The sequence below is a fragment of the Poeciliopsis prolifica genome, unplaced genomic scaffold (assembly GCF_027474105.1).
Source record: "Poeciliopsis prolifica strain line A6 unplaced genomic scaffold, Auburn_PproV2 SCAFFOLD057, whole genome shotgun sequence".
NCBI lineage: Eukaryota > Metazoa > Chordata > Actinopteri > Cyprinodontiformes > Poeciliidae > Poeciliopsis > Poeciliopsis prolifica.
In genome coordinates, this window is record NW_026562432.1 from 517,010 (window position 1) to 543,855 (window position 26,846).

General features: G+C 40.9%; 1 protein-coding gene across 3 annotated transcripts in view; it reads left to right on the top strand.

Moving 5' to 3' along the window:
- phkb (phosphorylase kinase, beta) overlaps positions 1-26,846 on the top strand; it is a 97,923-nt gene that overhangs the window by 62,064 nt on the left and 9,013 nt on the right. For all 3 annotated transcript variants that reach the window (XM_055060070.1, XM_055060069.1, XM_055060068.1), the window contains 8 exons: positions 12,978-13,033; positions 14,194-14,287; positions 18,509-18,592; positions 20,447-20,551; positions 22,219-22,301; positions 23,956-24,046; positions 25,694-25,752; positions 26,627-26,789. In XM_055060070.1, the coding sequence (XP_054916045.1) occupies positions 12,978-13,033; positions 14,194-14,287; positions 18,509-18,592; positions 20,447-20,551; positions 22,219-22,301; positions 23,956-24,046; positions 25,694-25,752; positions 26,627-26,789 (735 nt within the window). The remainder of the gene's footprint in view (positions 1-12,977; positions 13,034-14,193; positions 14,288-18,508; positions 18,593-20,446; positions 20,552-22,218; positions 22,302-23,955; positions 24,047-25,693; positions 25,753-26,626; positions 26,790-26,846) is intronic.

Below are 26,846 nucleotides of genomic sequence, written 5' to 3' on the forward strand. Positions count from 1 at the left end.
ACTATTCTCCATTATCATTTGGTCTGTCTCTCTGAGGCATGATTACGTGGAATGGGACGGAACAGAGCCGAACATCGAACCGAACGGCACCAGATTCATACAGCGGCGTACAAATCACAGGTCAGCGGCAGGACAGTGTTGCATAATCTAAACATTTCCCACGTATAAAGAGCGCAGTGACACCTTCAGCAGCATTAAGCAGATGGGCACGGGGATGTGTCTGTCCCCAGGGCGCACTCTCATGCGCAGCTCACTACATCACACCGTGTTCCAGCCTACGTCCACTTCAAACCAGCCCCACGAACTGAATCACACGCTTTAGTGCCAACATGCACACATTTCCTCATTCTCTTTCTGTAGCCTTGGCTTCATACACACACACAACCACACGCACGCACGCAGATGCACAGTGTGCTAAGCCATGCTGTTTGCCAAATGGCCAAGTGGTGGGCAGGAAATGTTGAGCCCAGTGGTCTGTGACAGTAAAAGCCTCACAGAGACAGCCATTGACCTTAACCTGCAGGGAAATGGACATCACTCACACACTCAAACACTTTGCAAGCATTAACACTGGAAACATCACCCATGCTCTAATGCACCCTCTGCTTACACCCCTACCAATACATACACAAGCTGCTGCTGCAAACTCCAAACAGTAGAGAGTTTGTATCAATCTCAGGCAGAACGTTGCTTTCTCTGTCCAGTTACAAGCTGTTCTCTCCGTTTTGGACCCCATTAGAGGCGTCTGATTGGTTTTGCCCCTCGTGTTTCTTTTTTTCGGTGCTGCTGACTTGCTCTGCTGTCCACCGTCTTCCTGTTAAAGGTTAATGCATCGCTGAGAGACAAAATGGAACGCGAGCTGCCAGGAAGCATAACCTCGGGGAGCACAGGGGAGACCCCTGGGAAGAAATCAAAAGTTTGAACCTGTTGTGCTCATTTCATCCGACCTCCTCCCCTGTTGCTGTCACATCCTGTTGCACATTATGGTGCATCAGAGCCTCCCGCTACTGGAATCGGTGTGTTAGGTGAGCGCGGTGCCAGGTGTGCTGAAAGGCAGCATCTGGCCTTCTATTAGCTGCTTGTTGATGGTTACTGCTGACAGTGAAAGCGCCAAGGCTTCACCGCTGCAGCTGTTTTCACTGCACTCTGCGTTTGTTGGCTTTTCTCTGATCCAAAGGACTGTAACAACGTGTGAGACACAGAGCCTGTTTATTTGATTTAAACCTAAAAAGACTGTATTTGCTAAAAGGGACTAAACACAAAGGCACATCAGAATCATATTATTTTGTAGTTTGTACCTGCAGTGTGACATGACCTGCAGTGCGACAACACTGAACATGATCTGTTCAGTGTTGTAAACTGGATAAGAAAGAAACTGTGCTGCCAGGAAGTTTCTCCAGCTCAGCTCAGCTGTTTGTTCTTGCCTCCAACCTGCAGAGTGACAGATTCTTTACAGATAACAAGCAACGACTGAGAACTAAAGTCTGAAGTCGCATGAATTTATAGCCACAAAAAGTAGTTAAAGTGTTAAATGAATATTTTGTTCTGCTGTTGGCGCATTATTATTCTCGCTAACTTTGAAAACGTTCAGCTGAGCTTCCATTAAATAACATTTTTGGGCAAAATTCTAAAGCGATAATTTACTTACTGCTTAAAAAGCTTTCAGCTGAATATCGTTTGATTTTTTTTTTTTTTTTTGATGTTGGTTAAGAATTCAAGCTTTTGTTTTGAAGTGAGCGAAGACTGTCTGCCTAATCACATTCTGTTTCTTTTTTCTTCCAAGAAACCTTTTTGAGTAAGTTGCAAGTATAGAACAAACAAACAAATGAATGACATTTCTGAATTGTTTTGAGAGCCTTTATGCTGGTACTCCTCAACATAAAGGAGTACCGAGATGCTCCTTTATGTTGGGAGTAGCAATATTCATCAACTATAAAACTGAAACTATTGGAACAGTCTGTTCCAAAGAATCACTTCCTGAAGCACAAATGTGTAGCCAGATGAGTAATGACAAATTTTACCCTGCGGGGGGCAACATAACACATGTTGACATCAACATGGCCACCTCTGCCGGGTGATTGGTTGATCCCACAGCGAGGTAACTCTCCAGAAAAGTACACCACTGGAATGAGCAATTCCCCTCCCAATCAGTGGGTAGCAGCAGTAATATGTGCTTAGAGCACATAAAAATAGGGGGTATATATGTATATGTATTTGCTTCAAGAAAATATGTTTTGTCAGTTATTAGGAAATTGTAAATGTTGTGCTGCGAAGTGAGTGAGCAGCCTGGCCAACCCTTGTCTTCTACATTTTGGTGTCGCACTTTAACGTTAGTGGAGCTAATGTTCCTGATTAGTGCTTCAGGGTTAGCACTACTAACATAGCTTAAGTCAGTTATGCAAGTATTACCTACCACTGGCAGGTGGAGTTGCTCGTGTCAAACCTATCCTGTCAGCTGAGTGGTGTTGCTATCCAACCTGTCGACGTGGCGAGCAACAACCTGCTACCTTCCTTGGAAGCGTCCAGCATGTGGGTGACCAAGTCGTTTTTGCCAGGCAGCAACGTTGCAGACAAAGGATTGATGTGCAGACAGGAAGTAAACTTTTAGTCTGGCGAAGTTGGTGAAAACAGCAAATAGCCCTGCTATTCTCGACTTAGCAGACGCGGAACAACTGCAGGGGATGCGGTTAAGTATATGTTAGGAAGTGAGACAAATCACTGAATGAACATAGTAATTTGCTGAATGGAAATCCCCACTGATGACAGGGTGCCTGGTGGGAGAGATTGAATCCCCCAGATAGGCTCTCAGCTGCAGCCCAGCAACAGAGAGCAAGAAGCCCCGACTGCATTTGTATTTGTATGCTCTTGATGTCTCTCTTACCTCCTGAAGCATGAATGGAAAGGGTCCAGATATGTGTGGTTGTCTCTGAGCAGAATTAATTCCAGCATAGCTGACTTTTATTTATTCATTTTCATTGTATTTATTTTTCCAGAAGTGCAGCGTCTGTGAAAGAGGTAAAGGTTAGGATGTGCTCAGTCTTCTTAGAATCACTGTCACAAAATCCCATTTTACCCAGAAAATTCTATTAAATAAATCATTAATTTTTGTCTTTCATCTTTACCTGTGATTAAACTTCAAACATGCCTCCCAAAAGGGCTGACATCGTCATTCAGACCAGGTTTGCAGAGGTTGGATTGTTGTCACAGTTTGCAGAGCTGCTTTAGTTTATGAACTGAAGCCTATGAAGGAATGTAGGTATATTTACCAGGTATATTTACCAGGGTCAGCTGGGCACTTTACGAGCCTTCTTTGGTCCTTCCTCATCTATCAGGTAATTCTCAGTCAACAACCTACTTATGACCTATTCAGGTATCCCTTGGAGATGTGTTTTTCAAAGTGACATCCTCCAGACGGCCTCGGGAAGCTGCAGGGAAAGTTAGAAAAACAAAGAATGCAGAAATTAAAAACATTGAATCATTTTTTATTCATAAAATCCCATCCAATACGTGTCAATCATTGTTAAAAAATAAAAATGTTGGGCTGTCTGACGGGCTGCCGGTCAAACTCACCAAGCTGCTTTCCTCTTGATGCTGCAGCGCAGAGAGTGAGATGAACAGGTTTCTGTCAAAAAAACGACCAAAAAAACCACAGTGACTCCAAGCCAACAAAAAATGTAAGAGGCAGCATACACTGTGTGTTAAATATAATATTCATTGAATAGTGAATAAAAGTCAGGGGAAAAGACATTGTGATGTTTCTTTACATGTTTTTCAGAATCGTCTGTTGGTTTGCAAAGCGTTTGGGAACGCATGCCTTCAAGGATTACTAGTTACTACTTATGATCTCGGGTTTGTCAAAGTCTTAACTGAAATGGTTAAAAGAGGATTTCATGCACTCATTTGGGTTTTGTTCTTTCTGCCAGATTGACTGGAAAATGACAGAATTCATTTTATTCATTGCTTTTCGATGCAAATGACAAGTATCTGAGGCTGGTTCAATCTAAAGAGCTTGATTTGAAAAATGCACTCCTGCATTTTATTTACATCATAACTCATCCAGTTTCCATCTCTTTTTCATTTTGTGTGGCTTTTTTTTTCTTTTTTTGAATAGGTCTGCATTTGAAAAATAAATCACTAACACCTGCTTAAATATGTTATACCACCAAGTAGACAAAAGAGGTTAATTTTGACTATTTAGAAACTGATGTGTCTCCTAACCCAAATAGGGGAAATGTTGGGCATTACATCGGCGAAATGGGCATCATCGCTTCTAACACGCTCCATCTGCTTCCCAAAGATTGCAGCTCTGCACGCACGCCATTTTGAATCTTCAGAGTGCAGCCTGGCACAGAAACGGGGGAGAATAATTCTGTTCCAGGGTCATTGTCAGGCTGCATGCCTGCATTAAAGCTCATCACAATAACACACACTGGCAAGTTAGTCACCACAAGTCTTATTTATTTTTTTCCAGCATTATGTTTGTCATTTAAATAAAAGAAGGGGAAAAAATGACTTTCAAAGTTGAAGATAAATAAAGATTGAACTTTTTTTTTTTTATGCAACAGAACATCACATGCACGATTCTGCCAGACAGCCTGTCACCATCAGGCATTCAGATTTTTTTTCTGCATGTATATTTATTTTTCACTGCGGCGCTCGCGTCATTACGCCCCCCTCTGCATCTCCCCGCTCACACACAGACGGTAGTAATCAGGCCACTTATCTTCCCGCAGCCTCTCGGCTCTCCAGGCCTGGTATCACACAGAGCGGCTCTGACACGCTGGGACTCCTGTAGCTCATACCGTTGCTCGCCTTTAATATCAATCGATCCCTCCTCCTCCTCCTCATCCTCCTCCTCTGCTCATAAGGATTCTGTTGGTGGAGCATAATATTTCTGAGCCCAGGCTGAGGAACAATGTATCGCTTTCTCAGTCGGGGCGCCTTTGCAATTACGCCAGTCAGCGGCGCGCAATCCAATTCTTCACTCGCTTCTCCTCTGTGGAGGTGATTCCGCCCTCCTTCCTTTGTTTCTCCTTTTGTCTTTCCGTCCCGTAGAGCCCCACTTTTTTTTCTTTTCTGTCAGGCTGGAAGCGATTCCCTAAATCAGATCAGGAGGACTTCCATTCTTGTTACCTTCTCTTTAACAGCTGGAAAACCTCCCAGTCACGCTCCTTATCGCTTTGTGCCATCGTTCGACCTTTTCGAAGCGATTTTTAAGAACCGTACACGGGAGGCGTTTTCTTCACACAAAATGACTTTGCATCGCTTTCATGATTTTATTTTATTCCCCCCCCTCTCTTCTTGCGATCCGTTTCTGCCAATCCCTTGCTTTGAAACGCTCATCAGAATCTGAATCTCTGAGCCGCAGAAAAGGCCGAGCTCAGCGTCTGTGCAGGGACATTAAAAGAAGGGATTATATTTCATCCCGATAGGGACGGACGGTGGATGAATCCCTCCGCTTCCGTTTTACATTCATGAAAGTGTTTGAATGTTTCATTCCTTTGTGGCGGGACGCTCGCTGGAGGCGGCGCTTCGCCAGCCGCCACGCCGGGACGCATCCGACCTTGAAACGGACCGCGTGGCCTTCAGATCGGTGTTGTTCATTTCGTTCGGGTTTATTTTTGCCAGAGTGGTTCCACAAACCGAGAACACCCGTTTAAAGGCTGCCAGCTGGTGGTTGGGTTTGACAGCAGTATGACAAGCTCACTCTTTGCATGTTGCCTGTTTTTGTTGAATTCAGACAAAGAAAGAGTTATCCCTCTGCAGACTTTTTGCTTCCTTTGTTTTCACACTTAAACGTTTCAGATCATTTGGATGAGGTTTAGTATCAGTGGAAGATTACTAAATAAAATGCAGTTTGAAGTGACGATTTCAAGGCAGAACGTTGAAAACGTACTGTCAGACTTCATGGTCCTGTCAACAAAGCAGTCCATCACACTAACATGGAAAACTGGTGTTAAATTTCCCCAGCCTGACTGAGATCTGTGGAATCAAGATTTCACCTAAACTGAACCCGTCTGGCAACATGAAGTAGGCTGAAAGAACGTCTCCAGAGGAGTGACAATGTATTTCCATTACAAAACTTTGCCAATATTCCACTAATGTAAAAAACTAAAACACAACTTTTCAATTGCAATGTTTCCACTTGAAAAGAAACTCAGATAAAATCATACAATTAAGTTTGTTCATTCATGCCACATCGTGACCCTCCAACTACTTCCTGTCGTCGTCCTCTTCATGATTTGCGTCAGTGACAACATCTAGTTGTTGATCGGATGTTGTCCGATCAACAATCGGGCATAATTTTTTTGGGGATGTAAATCCCCTCTCCCCCCAAAAAAGTTGTTTATTCCAGTTTTGTGACATGAATCAATTTATATACGACCAAAATAAAAAGAAACACCTCATCCAAGTGGCAAAAGTTTTTATAGAAAACAACATTTTTTTTTCAAAATTGCCTTAGCTACCATATGGTCAGTGGAGCTAGTTTTCCTTTCCACAAATAGAGAAAACATGTGAGCCTTTGCAAGAGTGGTCGACATCCCAAAACATTTCAACGCTGCATTAATGATGCGTCCAGGAGGTCAGAGAAGAAACCAACACGTTTAAATCATTGCAGGAATATGTTCACATCATGATCACCCACTTTCTGTTGCAACCAAGCAGACCTCGGCGTGACTCTTGCTCTTCATTTGAGCATAGAGCAAGAAGTGTTGCGGCTTTCAAGATGTTAAAAAAATAACATAAGATTTTGAAGGTCCAAGCCAGAATTCAGAACTAAATCTGATAGAATGTCACCTGAAAAGGTCCGTGGACATTTCTGCAAATGTCCTGATGATTAAGAAATATTAGATTGAATGCTTGAAGTGAATGCAAAGGTGATTCAAGAAACTAGTAATTTATCTCTGAAAACACCTATGATTATAGATTATTGAACAATAAATTGTCTGGACAGGAGAAAATGTTGCATTACGTTAGTGTGGTCATTTTGTTAAAGCCAGCAGGACGCGAGGTAAACAGGACAGAAAAAAGAGATGAGATAGAAAATAAAACACACAAACCAAATGTGGGGGCAGAACCGAACAAAAGATTTTGTGGAGGAAACTGTAGCACCGAGAACAGAAAGGGATAAAGCAGAAAAAGAGGAAACGATCTCATCCACTTTCCATCTTGTGTCACAAGTCGGTGGTTTTAATTTTGGGGGAAAAGTCAAATGAAGCGGAGCTGAAATTCATTTGGGTTCTGCAGGGACTCACAGCAGCATTTTTCTGCAAATGGATTTTCACTTTGTCAGATTTAGCTCCGCCGTATCTCTGAGGGGCAGCACGCTTCCAGCCAGCCCATTGGTAACCGCCGGTAACCGTAGGCAGTCCATCCTGCTGCTGCGTCGCGTACCGCAGCAGCGACATCATGTCCCCATTTTGAAACGGCTTCTGATCCCTTTTTTTCCCTTCATCCTCTTGTAGGTTTGGATTCAGGTTTCAAGACGGAAGAAAATTCTTAATCTGTAATTGTCCACATCAATTTATAATCCTATGTATTCGACGATGACTTAGCCTCTTGATAATTGTGGTTTGAATATTTTTTAGCTTTTCTTGCATCAGTTTGACCTCAAGCATCCAGGACTCAAATTTATCTGTGTGATACAAAAAACACTATCTTACTAAAACAGGGTTGTTCTGGTTTTCTAGGACTGTGACGTCCCTGGTGAAAACTGTAGAATGTTTTATTCAAAGATGAGTGTCATCTTGTACCTTCACAGTAGAATATAGTGTGTTTGTCGGTGCAGACATTGGGACATGATGAGAGTTTGTTTACTGGGTGTAATATAAAGTGTTGCGCCTGCATTCTTAAAGTGGGAGTGTGATGTAAAATCAGCTTTTTTGTGCTTCATTTCGTCATCAAAACCATACTCGGAGTGTCACTTTGATTTTTTTTTCATGTGCATTTGAGAAATCTAATTTTCATGGCAACCATTCATCTGTGCAAAATGCCGGGGTGGACCAAGCTCCGCCTTCAAGGCACAGCTCCTCCTCTGAGCTGCAGTTTCCAAACTTCCACCTCCCCTTTTATTCTTAAGGTTTTTTCTACTTTGTGTTGGTCTAGTACACCAAAAAAAAAAAAGAAAGAAAAATGTAAAGTCTATTGAAAACATTTCACTTTAACAGTCGCTAACCAGCAGGCAGACAATAAACTGGAGCTGTTGGAGGAAAAAGGCTTCGCTGCCCAGGTGAAATGCAACAGTCTAACCTTCCAGGAATCTGATTCATGGCTCGTTTTAGTATTTCTATTGCTTGTTTCTGATAACAGAAAATAGAGACCAAACACATTTTATCTGGCTCTGACCAGACCTGCTCAGAGTGCTGAGCGTTTGTATTCCAGGGTAAAGATGAATGACCTTTTGCAGCTGCAGCAGAAAGATTTAGTTAAATTGCCTTTTAGACAGATTGCATCTATGAATTAAGTGCTGCTGTACAGGCTATATATTTGTGTTAATAGCACCTGATTAAGTCTCTTATTAAGTAAAATGATGTAATTTTGTCTTGAACAAACACAGCTGGGAGCTTCAGTTGAAACCAAATTGAATGAAAGTAAACTTTTTTTTTCATGCTCATATTCAGATTTTATAGAAAGATGTTGCATCAAGTTTTGCACGTCCTTCAGTCACATAAAATGCCAGTCTTTTTTTAGCAGAGCTAAAAAGGGGCGTGGCCAAACTGCTCTACAGCGCCCCCTGACTCAGCCTGGTGAATCGGTACAAATATAAACATTTTTTTTTTCTATTCTTCGTGTCCAACAACAATTGGACATCACCCAGACCTGTTTAACGCTGCTTGCAGCTTTAATGAATTTAGTGTTTTAGCTTTCAGCTGCTTAATTTATGCGTCGCTTCAAAATGGGAGCACTCAGCGGTATTGAATTAATTACTGATGCTGTGATAAACAGTTGGTGTCCAGATGCCTCTTTAAACAATATGCTTGTTTCCTGCTTGACCTCTAAACTAAAAGGGATGACCGGAAGAAACGGGGAGGTTTCTCTTACTGTTTTGTGCCGTTGATATTTTCAGCAGTTTGACCTGGCTGGTTTCCTAAAGCCTTTGTTCACCGAAATCAGTTGTTTTCTCACCAGCGTGAACTAATACGTCTATTGTGCGTTCTCAATTTCTGCTGCATCATTTTTATGTCAAATCTCAGTTTAATCATTGGAAGATTGTATTTTTGCCTTTGTGTTCAGGCAATAGGCTCGATACAGCATTTGATATCTTCAGTTTGTAAAGCTGATTTCTAAAACACCTTTACAAAATTCCACAAATCCTCACCATCCATCATCTATACGCTTGTGGTTTTTTTTGTTGTGCGGCTTCGGCGTGGTGAGATTTGTTCACGTCCCGACATTTTTTTTGGCCTTGCAGAAGTAACTTGGATTGTTTGTAGGGTGAGAGCAAAATCCTGCAGACCACATGGACACACTGCTGTCCTCATGTCATCTATGAAAACAAAATGGAGGAGCAGTTGTACCTCTTTCCTCCATATTGACATGCTCACTCACTATCAGTTAAGAAATACAAAACCTTAAAATCGAAGTGTTACCGAGCTGCTTCTGTGGATTTTGAGCCGTTGGGTATTTCTGATTTCTGTGATGCATGTTTTCATTTGTGAAAACAGATTGAACTGCTTATGAGCTTTGGGAGAAATTAGGTCTGTAGAATATTGAAAATATAACACAAAGACATGCTTTTGAGATTCTACACAAAGCAAACAGTGAGCAGTTGTAAACTTCTTGGACAAGTTTTCTAACTATTTGTCAATCAGTGACGCATCAGTGATTCGTTGTCTTGGATATCGGGGGGGAAATTGATCACTTGGAGACTTTCTTTGAAAATTTCAGATCAACATGATCTTTTTAACACCTCGAATAATCGCATTTATGACTTTAATAACCGATGAAACGATTTGACCTTTAGCAATTGTTGCGAAATGGTGAGAAACGGTCCACTTAAAGTCATAGAACAACACTAGAGAAGTTAAAGCTCGCTGCCATCACTGGACGTCTGTATTTTCTGTTGTCTCTATTTTGAAGCCTGACATTTGTTGTTGTGGAAGGTAAAAGTTCTGGAGCTAGAAGGTCCGGTCCAAACTGAGCCGGTCGCAGCCTCAGGCTGTTCCTGGATCCTTTTATTATTTCCCATCTCTCCATCGCGTCCCTCGGCCTCAGCAGGAGCTCAGTCACGCTACACTGATGTTGTTAAAAAGAGTCTGAATAGGTCGTTTAAAGAAACATCTGAACACCCATTTCCTTTTCCTCCCTGTGGCTGAACAGTCACTGAGGGAAGAGAGAATGGAAATCTCTGTCATGCATTTCAGATCTTCTCCACCAAATGATCTTTTTTTTTTTTTCCTCAGAAATCAGAGTGGGACATTCCTTTGTTTTTTTTCTTCTCCTCCTGTACGCTGCCTAAAAGACAAGGCTGTTAGTTATCTCCTTCCTGTTTCGACTGAACAAAATGGCCGCCTGTTTGTCTGTTTGATGCGTGCATTATTCCCCTGCTCCACGCTCCACCGCTGCCAACACTTTGGAGCATCTGTGCTTGCCGGCAGGAGTGTTCACGTTGCCATGTTCCCTTTTTTTCTTTTTTCTTTCCCATGTTTGTATCTGTATCCATGTGCGTGTGTGCGTGTGTTTGTGTGGGTGTGCATCTCCTCGATGAGAGCGAGATGAAAGACTCCTGTGAGTCACGAGCTGCTGTCTGCCTCCTAAATGGCCCTGGATAGTCACTCAGCGTGCTGATGAACAGCTCTGCTTACCGTTTACCAACTCACAAACTAAATGGCAACCACTGCTGAAAGGAGTGCAGCAGCATGTCTTACACAATATATATCCGCAAATAGATATATATAGTTGTTGAAAAGCGAGAAACTGAAGCCGTCGTGGATAAAAATAGTGACGTGGCAAAGGAGCAACAACCTGACATTAGAGAGCAAATCTTCTTGCTCGTATTTAGTGTTAGAGTTCACATATTCCAGTTCAGCACGGTTATTTGTGTTGTGAAGGAATTTGAAAAAGTTACAGAGCTGAACAGGAAGTGTTGGTTTTCTATCACTACAGGATTGACACGTAGGACAGAGTAAATGGCTTATTCCAAACCGCAAATAGATGTTAGTATGGTTTTATTTTTTTAGCAGTTTTAATCTCCCTGCTCCAGATATTTGGAGTGAATAACCAATAGTGTGTTGGCAGGTTCTCCATCCTGAGCAGCACATCGCTTACAGTTCCTCTTGGAAACTTCTTTGATTACTATTTTCCCCTCCAAAGATGGATGACAGACTGAGCAACAACTAGTGAGATTTTCAAAGTTCAGGATATTGTTTTCTGATCCAACTTCCCCACAGTTTTTTTCTTTGACCTTTTCTGAGGCCTTCATCAAACAGATGCATTTGTAATCAAACTAAATTACAAAACTGTTGTGCAAAATGTTAATTTTCGTACATTAGTTTCTCGACTTCTTCTAAAAACAGTTCAAGCATAAAAAAAAAACAAACAAAACAAACAAACAAAAAAACACCCAGACCTTTTTTTTGGCAATGAGTTGATGTGTCTTTTTTGGTGTCTGGAAAATGAGTCATTTCAAAAGCCTCCTGATTGTTAAGTCTCATTTGAAGGGCACTGTGGGGTTAAAAATGTTTGAATTTCTAGAGGCAGATGGTGGAAGTGGGATTTATTAAGGAAATCGAACACAGGCGCATGCCATATTCACGTATTCATTTACAAAAAACAAGGCGATTCTAATAAATCCTGCTAAAATACAGCAAAGCTTAAAGTTTGGATGCTTCCCAGATGAAGGCAAAGTAAAAAACAACAAAAAACACTATTTATGTAAAACTACTCTGTCAGCACAACGCTGAAAGACAAAAATCCTCTTGTTGACAAATTACCGACTCACCAGAAGGACATGCAGTCAGTCAACGATAATTAAAACCAATGTAGGAGGTCGGAGTGCTAAGAGAAGAGACATTGAGCACAGGATCACAAACAAGCAAAAATCAGAGGCAGGTAGTCGAGTCTACTCCAGCTCACGGGCAGCTTGTTATTTCTAATCATGCAAGTTTAATAAAGTAGAAGAGTGAAGATGACGAGGTTCCGCCCTGTTGTTAAATTACTGAAATTATTAAAGCTGTTTCACTCCGGGGTCTCAGACGGACTAACGACCTGTCCGTAGGCAGCGCTCTGCCTCTCGTCCTGATATGTGCGTTACCTCCGGCCCCAGATATCAAAGGAGTCGTGCGTTTCTTGCAAAATCTTTTTAGCGGGATCAAGCAAACCTGCATGTCAATACTGATGCTCTCCTTTTCATCTGCATCCCTGAGAGGAGCAGAAGGAACCATCATCTGTTAACAGCCGAACATTCGTCCCCATCTATGCTCCAACTTTCACTTTACGTCTCTTTTGTCCTTGCTAATTTGCCTCCCGCTTCCTGCTGCCAACTACCTCGGCGTCAACCTTTATTGGTTATTTCACTTTCAGCAGAGACTGTGGGTAGCAATAACAAAACCTATTGTTGGCATAGAAATGAGTGAGCTGAATCTTAAGTTGAGCCGCTGCCTCCCTCTGTGTTATCTCTCTTTTCTACTCTCTCTCTCTCTCACACACACACACACACGGCCACACATCTGATTGGGTTTAATTACATTCACATTCGTCATGTTCATGTTTCGCTTTGCCACTGACGTTGGTTGAGCTGCATCACTGAAACAGAAGGAATTAAAAGATTTACGTGCAGGAAAAGCAGCTTCCACATGAATAAAGTGTTAAAAGGAGGCAAAACAACACAAATTTAAACATTTGTAACTTTTAGCAATGTTCTAAACTTCACAGTTCTGCCACAAAGGCGCCGACTCGTGCAACAGCACAACAGATGCGACATGAAGCAGAATACTGACTCTGATGTTAATCGTCTCTTCTTTCTCTCTCGTTAACAGGGTCCCATAGACAACGACGCTGTGATTCATGTGTCCCTGGTAGCCGAGAGCCAGAGGTAATCTTTCTGTGTGTGTGTGTGCGTGTGTGTGTGTGTGTGTGTGTGTGTGTGTGTGTGTGTGTGTGTGTGTGTGTGTGTGTGTCTACAAAGGTTCAATGTGCACGTCTTAATGTGTTCCAGGTCATAGAGGCGGGTTATTTTTCGCCTCTCTCTCCCGCTCAGCTCTGTAATTGCACTGAGCTCACTCTGACCTCTGCTATCACACCATCATCTGTCACTCTTTTCATTGAGGGTTCATGTGGATGCATGGATGCGTGTGCGTGGGCGTTAAACAGGGTTAAATGACTGTGAAGCTTGTCAACCTGTAGCTTCTGCCACGTCCCTGTAAGGACTCCCGCATCACGATCATCATCATCTCCTTCTTTTCGACCCAGTTTACAGCCTGCTGCACAGAAGCTTTGTGATTGGCACAGATTTACATTTCATTTCAAATTGTACTTTCTCTTTCCATTTTTTTTCATCTTTGCACGTGGATTATTTTTCATTTTAGCTGCCTGTAAAACAATTCATAGAGAAAGTAAGAAGTAACAGAACGAATTGAGCTGCAGCTCATTTTTGGGTTTTGTTCCAGCTCTACCTGTGAAGCCATTTGCTTTCCCTCCTGGAAAGTTTCCCAGTGTTTTTGATGTTTTGATGGAGTTGATCGTAGTTTACGCCTTACAGTCGCGTTTAAAGCAGCGCTGCTGACTGACACCAGGATGAGCTTCGTTTTCAACTTAATGACGTAAAATTGTTCATCACTGGATTGAAAGTTCTCTGAAAAGATTACCATCACTCATTAATGCGTTTGTGCAAAGCAATTAAATTGTGAACACATGAGGAATTTTTTTATTTATTTATTTGGAATCACGGATCGGTTTGAAACTCATATCTTTTGCCTATAAATAACATAGAATATCATACTTTACAGCTTTTTTAATAACACTGTGTGTTAGACAACGTAAGACCATCTTGGTGAGACGTCAGTGATTAGTTCCCTGAGGTATTGGAAAAATGGTTGATGCATTTAATATTTTATGACGTCTTCAAGCTGGCTTAAGATTGAGCGAAATCAAAAGAATAACATGAAACAAACATGTTCAGGTTGAATTTGACACATTTGAAGTGCATTGTAAGAATGAAGAGTGTTAATGTGTTGAAATCCTTTGTCCCTGTAGACTGCAGGTGTTTTTGAACACATATGGGATTCAGACCCAGACTCCTCAGCAAGTGGAGCCCATCCAGATCTGGCCTCAGAAGGAACTGGTCAAGGTAAGTTTTGATCACACTGCCACCACGTTTTGCACAAAACCATCAACCTTTGCTCAAATCTCAACAGTCCTTTGCGTGTGGCACATGTTCCATTTGTGTAAAACTAATATTCACCGGTTCAATGTGCATGGCGGCGCATTGCCTGCTCAAAGAGTCAGCCCGACTGGAAGCTGTTTTTTTTTGTTGTTGTTTTAACCTCAGAGTGGCCAACTTTCTGTTTCTCCTATCTCGATTTGATACAACAGGACCTCCTGTTGTATCAAGCCGTTTTTAAGCAGTTTTTTTAAGCTGTTCCAACAGATTAATCCATTGCTGAAACATCGTGACATGTTTTATTATTGCTAGTCTTAGTTGCATTTAAAGAAATAGACAATAGAAAGTGGATGAGATTATGCAGTAAGAATATGCAGAAAAAGATATAAAAAGTTATGACTGACATTTAAACTGCTTTCTGTTCAGCTTCACCCTACACTAACATTTGTTTGGTTATAATTAGAAAACATATTGATTGATTGGGATTTACCTGGTAGAAGCTCAACCTACAGTCTCATCTAAGTAATGCAATAATTTAGTGATCACTATTTTAATTACTGGATATATGGAAACAGACTTCAGTTTGTTATTAGCACCATTGGCTTTTATAGACAAGCTTTTGTCCTTATACTCAATTTGAAGTGGAAAATTCTCACTCTTTGCTCTTTTCCTTGAACCTACCAAAAGTCAGTGGAAAGAAAAGGTTAATATTTGAATAGCCTTTGCGTGTCATTCCAGCAGCACACAAATCTACCTGGCAGGATTTATCCATCAGTATCCCAACAGATCCTGGTTCAGTCATTCCATGTGCTTGTCAAGCCATCAGCTTGTCCTTTTTGAGTTTTTCCTCTTGATTGTCTCATCACTCTTTGCAGAGCCGCAGCAACGCCGGAGTGAGTTATTATCCCAACAGTGGTTCCTCGTGTTGATTGATCAGCATAATGGTGAAGTCGCTACTCTGCCAAAGTGACAATCCATAAACCTGCGCAGTTTACAGAATTACTCTCCAAAGGTTACATTTCTCACAGTTCTGCTGCAGATGAACGATTTATCTTCTGCTGAAGTCTAAAGGGATCTTAGTTTTCTTGCAACAGCTTTTTCAGCAATGTGTTCAGAATGATGATCACATAGGTGCTTCAGAAGGATTTATGCAAATAGTGAAGCTGAAAGACTTCCTCAGAGTAACTCCAAGTAATTACCAAAAGCTCATTTATTTTGTTTTTTTTTGCCATAAAGTATTTCTTGACATTGGGGATTGTACTGCCTCTGAATCTAACCATGTATTTCCTCGTTCAATGTTCAAAGATAGTTTTGTTGAGCAGGTTCATGTTTCACTTTAATGAAAACTGACAACCTAAAAAAAAAAACAATTTGTACTTTCCTCTGTGTGAGATTATTCCTAACTTACAATGAATCCTCCAATGGCAACAAAGTCAGCATAATGTATGTCGACCACACCTTTCACAGATCATGCAAATAAAATATGATTGATTTTAAATTATCAAATGATACAGAACTAATACAAATGTATGATAATATTTGAAGGACTCTAAAGGAAAAGTGTATTTAAATGAGCATTTCTTAAGCTGCTTTTCAGCCGAGTCCCAAACTCTCAAGGCGGTGAAGAAACAAAGGAAGTTGTTTCTACTGTCGAGGAGCAACAGCCTGGAAAGAGCACTCTATTGGAGTTTCATGTCTGGTTCTTCGGTTCTTCTGGTTTGCAGAAGTTAGATTGGGACTTTAACAAGTCAATTATAAAGGAACAATTACAAAAACGATAAAGGAAGGAGCTGAACAGTGAAAACTTCTGTTTGTTCCAGTTAAAAGTCTTGCAGCAGAGTTTTGTACCACGTGAAAAGTGCAATAAACCAGACGAGACAAAATGAGAGTAGGAATAACAATCTGAATTATCTGTTTTCACACGAGCCTTCTTAGTTTGGCAAGTATTTCACTAATGATAAAAACAGATTTTGGGCAATATGTTCATGGATTGTTAAATATTACATATATCTCCTATTTAACCTCTGATGAAGATGCAGACAGTGAACAAAAATACAAGCGCAACTGTTCTGCTTTTGTTCCCAGCTTTCACAGATCTCTGAACAATATTTGAGAGAAATGGTTATAATGAAATGTTTGACATCTTTGAGTTTAGCTCATGGAAAAATGGAAGCAAAAACAGTGTACGGTGTAGGTATTGAACTAGTGAGGCACCAGGACTGAACCTTGGGGTTCACCATGAGTAACAGAAAGGTTTCTGTAGTCAACATGATTTTACTGGAGAATCTAAGGAAACTGTTGCTGTTGAATGAACAAAATTGTGCACAAATATTCAGTGACAACTTCAGTCTATTACAGAATGCTGCTTTCATCCATCTTGCTTCTTAATGTTTTGCAGATTATACAAGTTGCTCTGACACACCCATAACACCAAACACTGCTTCTGCAGCAGGTCTTCCTTTACATACCTGCTTTTGCCTGCAGATCCTGTCCCTCGTCTGCTGTTGGAAGTCTACCATCTCGGTGTCATCTGTCTCCTCTGTCACATCCGTCGCTCAAAGCCTCGTCTGCTCCTCTGCTGGCGTTTCTCATCTGCCAATCTGTTGTGCGACGCCTTCCCTCAACGTCATGTTTTAAAAACAACCGTTTTCTCCGGTCGTGCCATCTCTCCGGGTTCTGGTTTCTTTTAGAAGATCTTTCTGGCTTCTGTGTGGCCGTCCCACTTGCTACTCCAGCCCCATTATTGCCCCCAGGCTTACATCCTGTCCCATCTCCATTATGCCTATTAAATCAGAGACCTTCTCCACTGTCTGTCATCTTCCTTTGAACTGTCACACCTGCTACTTTTTTCTTCCTCTCAGCCTCTTTCTGTTTTTGCCGTGTGGCACTCAGCCTCAGAGATGGAATATGGAATCGGGAGTCAGAGCGGGCATCGTGCTGAATATTTATTTATTGACAGGATCTGTTTACCTCAGCGGTTCTGTGATTTTTGTACATTCTGGGATTTTAGTCCATATCAAGATTGTGAATGTGTTGCAGCAAAATGTGCTGATAAATCCACTCATTAACAAATTTAAAATATGAATAAATAGTTTCCTCTGCATTCAGTGAGTACTTCTGAAAATTAAACATTGAACATTCGCAACACTTTAGTAAAAGGGTGTGCTTAAGACTGTAATGACATTGTCATAAACCTGACATAACACCTGTCATAAACATCAAGACGCTTTCATGAATATTTATGACCGTTGTCATTAAGTATCATCCGGTAAACAATGACACTTTAAATACAACGTTGACATTGTTTAAAACCTTTTTGTTTTGACAACTTGATATGAACCAAAAATCATCAGCTGTGATAAAGAGGTGAAGCTAAAGAGTTAGCGGTATAGATCAACCTTGAGCTCGGCGCCGCTCGCTCCACACATGTCCAGTATCCAACTTGGTAGTTTCAATGGTGCAAACCTGCACAAATGGAGCATGTGGTGGAGTGTCAGCTCCACTCAGCTGAAACACACCAGCATTGTGAAATAACCTGCTTTTTCAGTAATTGGTTATGTGTTCAATAATCTCCAGTCTTGTAAAAGTCAGTGCAAAAATATGACTGGCAAAAATGTTGTGTGATTTGGATGAATATGTCTGGCTATTTGGCAGCGAATGATGTTTTAACTGTCAGATGGCAAGATAATGGATTGTGTTTTATCTACTGTAATAAAAGCTCAATTCTTAGCATTTGTTTCTAAGGGCCTCTGTGAGCCGGTATACTGCTGTTATCAGACTCCAGGTGTTTAGGCTCCTGGGTGTACTTTTGTCCACTAAGCACGCTGCTGACGGCAGCACAGGGACCTTGATTACTGCTGCATTTCATAACTCACACACCGAGCTAATATCCGCTGCTGCTTTCTATCGTGGGGGACGATATTTCAGCTCATGAGTGGCAGAATCACAAAATGCTTCAGCAGGAAGGAGAGATATTGGGCTCATGCTTCCAGTGCAATGTGGAATGAAATTCTGGAGCATGACATTTCAAATCAAGTACGGTATTTTCATTTCCAAAGTGGCACAGATGCAATCACGGGGATCCGTATGGAAAGGTGTTCTGCGCAGTGTTTTCTCTGTGAACAGAAAGGTCAGCGAGAGGATGCCGTGAAGGCTGCGCACACTGATCGGCTCTTTGTGTTTCTGCAGGCGTACCGTTTTCTAGCCGTCAATAAGAAGCTGGGTTTGAGTGGGCGCCCGGATAGGCCAGTGGGCTGCATCGGGACCTGCAAGGTATTTGAGTTTGTGCTCATTCGCCCACACACACACACACACACGTACACGCACACACACACACACGCACACACACACCCATACACACACACACGCACGCACACACACACACACACACACCACACACGAGGATATGAATGCATATGTGCATCTATTTGTAGTTGTGCTGCATGGGTCAAGAGGGATGACTGATGCACACAGCACATATTGATCTGAATACATTAGAGTGAGCATGAAGCACACACACAGCATTCTGTTCCTGAATCTAGTTTTCTCTTTCTCTAACACACAGACAGCATCAGTGACTGTTGTACAGATTCGGTTAATAATCTACACTTAATTATGACAGCTGCTGCTGTCGTACTTTGACATTCTGAAATATTCAAGCCCGTTGAACTGAGCAATAGACAAACACAACATAGCCGCAGAGTGGAACAAAAAGCTTTGATTTCTCAAAGTTCAAGAGAGATGGTTCCATTGATTATTGAGCAGAGTATAAATCATTTCTGACAAGCGGTTTGGAAAAAACAAAATCTATATATATAAATCAAAATGGAAGATGCCTTTTACCAAAAGAAACTATTGATAGAAAAATCAGATTAAAGTCCAATCATGCCACTGTTGGGCTTAAGAGTAATTTTGGGCTGAGTGTAAATCTAATGGATAATTTGTGGCATTACTTGAATTAGGAATTCGCCAACATGAAAATGTGGGTGTTGATTTTGCTGTGCATGAAGAAGTCTTCACGAACATCTATGACTGTGGTCATAAATGTTCATCATTCTATCACCTTTTTACTATCTTGGAAAAAAAATACAACCACACCTGATTTCACCACTGCTTCTTTTCTTCCCCACAATCCCGCATTGCATCACTGTCATTGTCTCATGACCTAACAATACCAACTGGACCAATCCGCTTCCTCTCCAGAAACCAGTAGATGGAAGGAAGTATTGGTTATTAGCATCAAACCCAGTTCTATTCATAGGATCAATAGCAATATGTTAAAAAAGACTTAAATCGGCAGATACCGATGTCAGAAATGTTCAGATATTCTCAATCCAGACTAAGTAATCATCAGCTGGATTTCAATTAACGGACAAAACTTTCAGTCTCGATGCTCAAAGTCGGTGGAGCAACTCAAGTTGCTTCTGCTACATATTGACTCAGACGGGTCTGAAATTAAATGCATATCACACTTTTCAGAATTTAACATATAGAATGTTTTAAAAGAATATGTCATTTCCTCCCACTCCACACTTGCTACTTTGTTAGTGCATCACAGTGAAGTCCTCTGGAGTCCGCTTTGTAACGAGGAAAATTTAGGTCTGAAAACTTTCCAAGGTGCTCCAACAGCAACACATCTACTGCTTTTTCTCATGCGGGCTTAAAAAATAGCTTGAATTAATAACCGATTCTGCCCCACTTTCACTCCTAATGGGCAAATATCTGAGTTTGTGCTGAATGAAGGTCACAGAACCAGATACAGTTGTACCTTTGGAGCACCGCAACAAAGCCACTGGCAAACAAATGAATCATGACTCCAACGACATTAAGACGATATTATAATGCCACATTTATTGGGAAGATGGCAACATGCCAGAGGACATCATCATCAGTTTTCTACCAGCTCTGTTTGTACTATGAGCTGATGCTGTGACTTATCAGAAGCGGTCTTCTTGTGACTTCTACACCAAGGACTGATGGCTCGTTTTATGTCCTGCCCAGAATAAAACATTTCTAACTGCTTATGGGCCATCCATCTTCAGATATCACAGCATGCGTGTGTGTGTGGGTGTGTGCGTGTGTGTGCGTACGTGTGGGTGTGTGTGTGTGTGTGTCTCTGTCTCTTAGATTTATCGCATACTGGGCAAGACGGTGGTGTGCTACCCAATAGTGTTTGATCTAAGTGACTTCTACTTGTCTCAAGATGTTATGCTTCTAATTGACGACATTAAGGTGAGTCAATGTCACATTTCATTGATTTGGAAAAGCTTATGTGATTTAAATACGTTCACCTTGTCTGGTTTGAGAAGACATTAAAGAGCAGAAGTAAAAAAAAGAAAGACAGACAAGACAATATGCAACACTCTGATGGGCGCGTGTCAAATTCAAGGTCTGGCGCCACGCAGCTATTTATGTGGCCCGCTAAACTTCAGAGGGACGTAGAATCTTTAAAGCCATAGTTTCGCACTTAAATGTGTTTTTTTATCACTTAAATCAAATCAGTTTTCGTTTATATAGATTCAAAATACATCACTGTGTAAAAAAGATGTTGAAAATGATTTTATTTTAAGATGTACTAATCAAACGCAGTAAAAACTGTTATGATTTGGCAGCTTAACGGGTTCATTCTGCCTCCGCCGTCCCCTTGACGGCATTCATGATCTGGATGCAGCCTGAAACAAACCCCAGCTCCAATATTAAGCATCCGATTAATCGTTAACTAGAAAAAAGCCATTTGCAAAATTAACATTCTTACATGTTGATTTCAAAAGTTTTTTTTGTTAGTTTTTTTTAATTGCAGGTGCACCTTTTGGTATAAAATGACCAATAGTGTTATGTTGTTGCATTTTAGGGAATAAAGTGTTTATTTTCTTATTTTGAAAAAGATTTCAAGTATTTATGTACTTGAATTTCAACAGTTTTTTTCTGAGAAGCTTAAGTGGTCAAATTCAATTAATAGTCAGAATAATCAAGTACTAACAATCAATAGTCAGAGATAGATTATATGCTAATTAGATTTTGGCTACTATAACTGGAAAAGAAAAAAACTGGTAAGAGGCAATTTTACCAGCTTTAAAACAGGTTTTGAATATACTTTGTTCGGTTTTAACATTTTGTAGCAATAAAAAGCAATTACATTAAATAAACAAGCCCAATCCAAAAAAGGCAATGAACAGAGATGTGCTGTTTTGCTTTGACATTGAGGCAGTGAAGAGAACAGCCTGATGTAGAGGGTCAGAAACCTGGGACACAGTCAGGCCACACACTATCAAAAACAACCTGCTGATCCAGAGCAAGCAGTTCAATCAGGAATGCAGTAAATCATTATCTCTGGCACATTTATGGTTCCAGAACATTCAGAAAACCAGTTTGTACAACCAGAGGGACTCGAGTGGAGTGAAGATCAGTCAGAAACGTTCTTGTCCAGGAGTGCTGCAGAGTAGAGAGCATTTCTTCCTTAATATCAGTTCACTTCTTAGTGCTAGATATTTCAAAATGTCCTCGTTTCCCGGTTCAGTGAAGAAAGCAGGTGTTAACACAACTTTGTTTCCCAAATGTAATTTTTTTTTTTTTCCCCACTGTAAGGTGAATCTGGCAATAAGCCGTGTTTTCAGGATCGCTCCAGACACCCTGCTGTGATCTCTCAACATCAAAACTGTGTTTGTGCTGAACGCTGAGCTGCCTGAGGAGCTCCGCAACTTAAACCCAGCTTGACAGTAGAGGAGGCTGAAGTTTCCAAATGCCACTGACTCAGTTGTTCCACAACAAAATAAAGGAAATTGAATGCTTTACAGCTGCAGCACGTGGATCTGAAATGCCCTGTGTGTGTGTGGGTGCGTGTGTGTGTGTGTGTGTGTGTGTGTGTGTGTGTGTGCGTGTGTGTGTGTGTGTGTGTGCAGAACGCCCTGCAGTTCATCAAGCAGTGCTGGAAGATGCAGGGACGTCCACTCTTCCTGGTTCTCATCCGCGAGGATAACATCAAGTAATACACACACTCACACTCCAAAGCAGATCTTTTCCGCTGTTTTACTTTGACGCGACCCTTTTCCCAAGGCGTTCCATCTTCTGTCTCATTTTGCGTCACTATCACTATATTTATCGCCGTCTCAAGCCTGTAGTGAAGCGTTTAAAAAGCCAGTTCACTTTGTTTTTTTGGGTGGGGGGTTTGTCTAACTTTTCTCCCTCTCTGCTGCCACCCCTGTTCCCATGTTGCGTGTGCCATTAATCTTAAGTAGAAGAACGGTGCTACTGTATTTGTCTGCTGATTGGGTGATAATGTTTCTCATTTGTATCACTGCAGCCTGGCTGGTGGGCTGATTACAGAAGTATTGACTGTTACCCGGGGAGCCATATGTTAAATGTGCTACAAATGTTTAAACAGCCTCACTGCGGCACCCAAAAATGAATCAATGGGCGCTCATGGCAGGAGCTCGATAGTCATTAGTTTGCCATTGATCAGGACGATGACCCGTACGGCAGGTGACAGAGGACGGAATAAATGATATTGAAGTTTAGTTATATTTCCAGATTGCATGGTTACTACACGTTTGCTACGAATTGTAAGATTGATTGAGACTAGCAAAGAAAAACAATCAAGAATGAATCAAGATATTATCCAGTTGCAAGTTGTTGGTTTTTTTTTTTTTCTAACAGATGTATAATGGCAGTAAGAACCAAGCTTGGTTATAAAATATGAATTTCCCCTTAGTAAGTTTTTCTTAAAAGTACACTGGCAATTCCAGTTGACTGTGTTTAGGTCAGTAACGTCACTAGAGGCACAAACACTGAGTCGATCAGCTCTGTTTAATGAATTTGATGGCACTTTGCAACGTAGGTTTTGACGGGTAACACCAAGGTCTTCACTCTTTGGTGTTTGTGTGTCGTTTGACTCTGATTCAAGCCCTCCATTTTCACAATCTTCCAATAGCAAAGATTAGCACAAAATCAACAAATCTCCTCATTTACACGTGCTAATATTGCACATGTTTTGCAAACTTTCCAAAAAAAAAAACAAATGGTCAAAAACATCAGGTTTAAATGATGCCAACTCCCACCAGCAGGTGGCAGTAATTCTTACTCCTATCACACTCCTGCCTCAGGCTGCAGAATGAATGATTGTTCAATCTGCCTGGTTCTTTCTTTTTTTTCTTCTCTCTGTAGATTTTGGAAGGGATTCAATAAGAAAAACATGCAAAATTACTTAGACTTAGACTTGTACTTTATTGATCCCTTGGGAAGACTCCCTCAGGAAATATTTCTAAATATGTTTATCTTCACAAAATATGTGCTTTGATGTGCTTTATTTTTGACAAATCTTTAAGACAGCGATGCAGTGTTCTCACATACGGCTCAAACGTTCTGCTACAGAAAAAAGAAGAAGAAAAATAATCAATACGACTAAATTCACAAAATGTGAGAGTTTATAGTTTATTTGATGTCACCCCAAACGCCTGAGGGTGGAAGCTTATTTTTTAATTTTGTGCACACTGAATATAAATCAATGTCCAACAAAGGAATAAAAATGAACAGAAAAGTTGGCCAAGTTTTTCTATACCCAGCAAACTAAAGTGAGTTTGATTGACGTTCAAGGAAGGTCTGACTGGCAGCTTTCACTGTCGAATATTTTATCCAACCAGAGGGAGCCGCTTCAATCCGGTGTTGGACATGTTGGCCTCTTTCAAGAAAGGCGTCATCGGCGGGGTCAAAGTTCACGTTGACAGACTTCAGGTACGTGAATCGAGAGAATCGACGCGGTTTGCAAAGCGTCGTGTCTGGAATGAAAAGCGTTGGGATGTGCTTCACTGAGTTAACAGCTGTGCAACAGCAGCGCGCTTTAAATTCTTTATGCACTGAGGTTTTCAATCAGAACTCTATTGGAGTTCAAGTATTGGGAAAGAGATTCAGAATTAAATATTGGACGCGAGGGATGAAGAGCTTTTACGGCTCCAGCGACAGTGAATCTAACAGCCCTAGAAAACGTCCCCATGCCTTGTTAAACGAGTTATAAAAAACGTGTTGCGTCAGTGCACTGCATCCAGCCTAGAGAGTCAATTTAACAGATAGTATTGTTTTGTAAAGGTTTTTCCAAAGCAGAAACTTTTCCCCCTGCTTTTTCTGTCCCTGCATGGTGTTTATTTGACATTGTTATAAAGTCCCTTATTTGTTCAGAAGTATTAACTTCCATTCTTCCCTCGCCTCTGTCTGACTCGTTGTGGACACGGTTATTGTTTGAGCGATGTGGCGATTCAGGGCCACAGTAAGAAAACAAATGACAAGAATGAAGGAAAGAATCATGACAACGAACAAGAAAACAAGAATAAAGTTGAAACAATACGAGAACAATGTTGTGTTACAAGAGTAGAATGTCGACTCTTACAAAAAAAAAACCTGTATTTTTTTTTAAGATTTCACAGCTGCTCTTTGTCATAAAATTGTAATATAGAATTTCTGTTTGTGAGTCTAAAACACAAACCGAATGGTATGTCATAGCTCAATATGAACAAAATAAAGCTTATATATATATACACATATATAAAAGACCAGTTGTTGTTTTGTATCCAATATAAATTGCTCTAGACTCGTTAAAGTTTCCCATAAAGGTTGCCATGGGAACTGTAAGCATCCCAAAGTTAAATTTGAAGACGCGTCGCCGAGACAACTGAACAGACTGCAAGGAAAATGAGAACTAGAACTACTTTCAACATGGGTAACTTTAACGAACGTCTTTCTCAAACTCCCGACAAGTTTTCCTCCTCCATCTCCTCCCAGGCTGTATTTGTGGTGCTCGACAGAGACTTCCACACAAGATTCTTCTCCTTTTTTTTTTAACTTTAAAGTTTTTTTTTCCCCACCCCTTGCCTATTTGCCATTCAGTTCACAGCTACCTCACAACTTTGAAACGCTTGTGCTCTTCATCGTCTCATTGTTATGGAGAGCACAATCGCTCGTCTCCTGCACCACTTCGTTTTGTTTTGAGTTGACTTCAGCTGGAGTGAGTGGTTTCTCTTTTGGACCTGAGGAGAAGGGAAAATTGGAAAATCGAATTGCTTTTTTTTACTATTATTATTCCTCTTCTATTATCGTTACATGCGGCAGGTGTGTGTTTAAAATATTTTATTTGTCACTTGGTTTTGCACCTTTCTGGTGAATCTTGTTTCTTTTTTTTATGACATTTTTTGAAGCATTTTATCTTTACTGAGTCACCCAACAAACCTTGTGTACCAGATTGCTTCCTCCACTCCTGCTGGCACAGAAGCCATTATGGATCCTCTATGACTGTTATGTCTCTTGGATGGTTGGGGCCATATCACCAGAATAATAAATTTATAGTCTTTTAAATGTGATATCCCCTCACCCCCACTGTCATTTTCACAGACTCTGATATCAGGAGCATTTGTGGAGCAGCTGGACTTCCTTCGCGTCAATGAGGCAGAGTAAGAGCTTCCCTTCATGCGTCTGCATGCTTTCCTTGTTAAATGTGGATGCTTTCTCTGCTGTGATTGCAGTAAAAGTGAAAATTCAGGTTAAAGTGTTTTTTTCTGTTTCACCAAAGGAAACCAAAAAGTTATTGAAAGGAGAACAGTGTCATGACTTTATGTGTCAAATAAAACTGATATTGTTTGGTGGTATTATGTGCTTATGTGCGCATATTGCATTTTATAGCAAAACCAAGTAACTATGTTCACATCAGTTGTCATAAAAGTTTTTTCTATATCACATAGTATGACCCCAAAAAATATTTCCTCATTCAAGGCCTTGAAATTAGGCCTTTGTCTCTTTAAAAACTCCTCCTCTTTCTGAAACTCCTGGGATTTAAGCCAATGAGATGTGAAGGACAGCAGGAAGGTAGTTAGATGGTTTCCTCAACATTCATAACTAATACACTATATGAGAAGTAGTTTTTGTTATAAATGAAATATTAGACATATAATGTGTTTTCATATTATTATTAATTGCATGTTTCCTCTGATATTTTGACCGTTTCTTGTTGGTGATGATCTCCAGATCTTTGACTTTAAAACAAAGTTAAAGATCACTATAATCGCTCTAATCTTCAGCTTCCTCCTCAGATTCTCTTTGTGCATCTTGAAGTCAAATCATCTGAACATAATTTGAACATTAACTGTGATCTGCAATAGATCTCCCTATGATCTAGTTTGAGGCGATGACGAGTTTTGCGTCACTTGTCGCATGGTGGCCGGTACCCTTACAGAAGCTAGTCCTGTCTTAATTTTAATGCTTGAAGGCTATAAGTTGCTTCATTTTACGAAAACCGAGACATGCGCAGTCCATTTCCGTGTGCTAAAGGATCCCAGAGTTCAAGAGCTTTGAGGAGCTGGAGCTGCCCAAGCACTCGAAGGTGAAGAGGCAGACGAGCACGCCCAACGCCTCGGACCTGGAGCAGCAGCCGGAGATCAGTGTGGAGGAGTGGCAAAACAAGCCCACCTATGAGATCCTGCAGAAGTTTCATGTAAGCTGGTTGTTTCAGCAGAACAATGATCCGGATTATCACAGTGTTCTTGTTGAA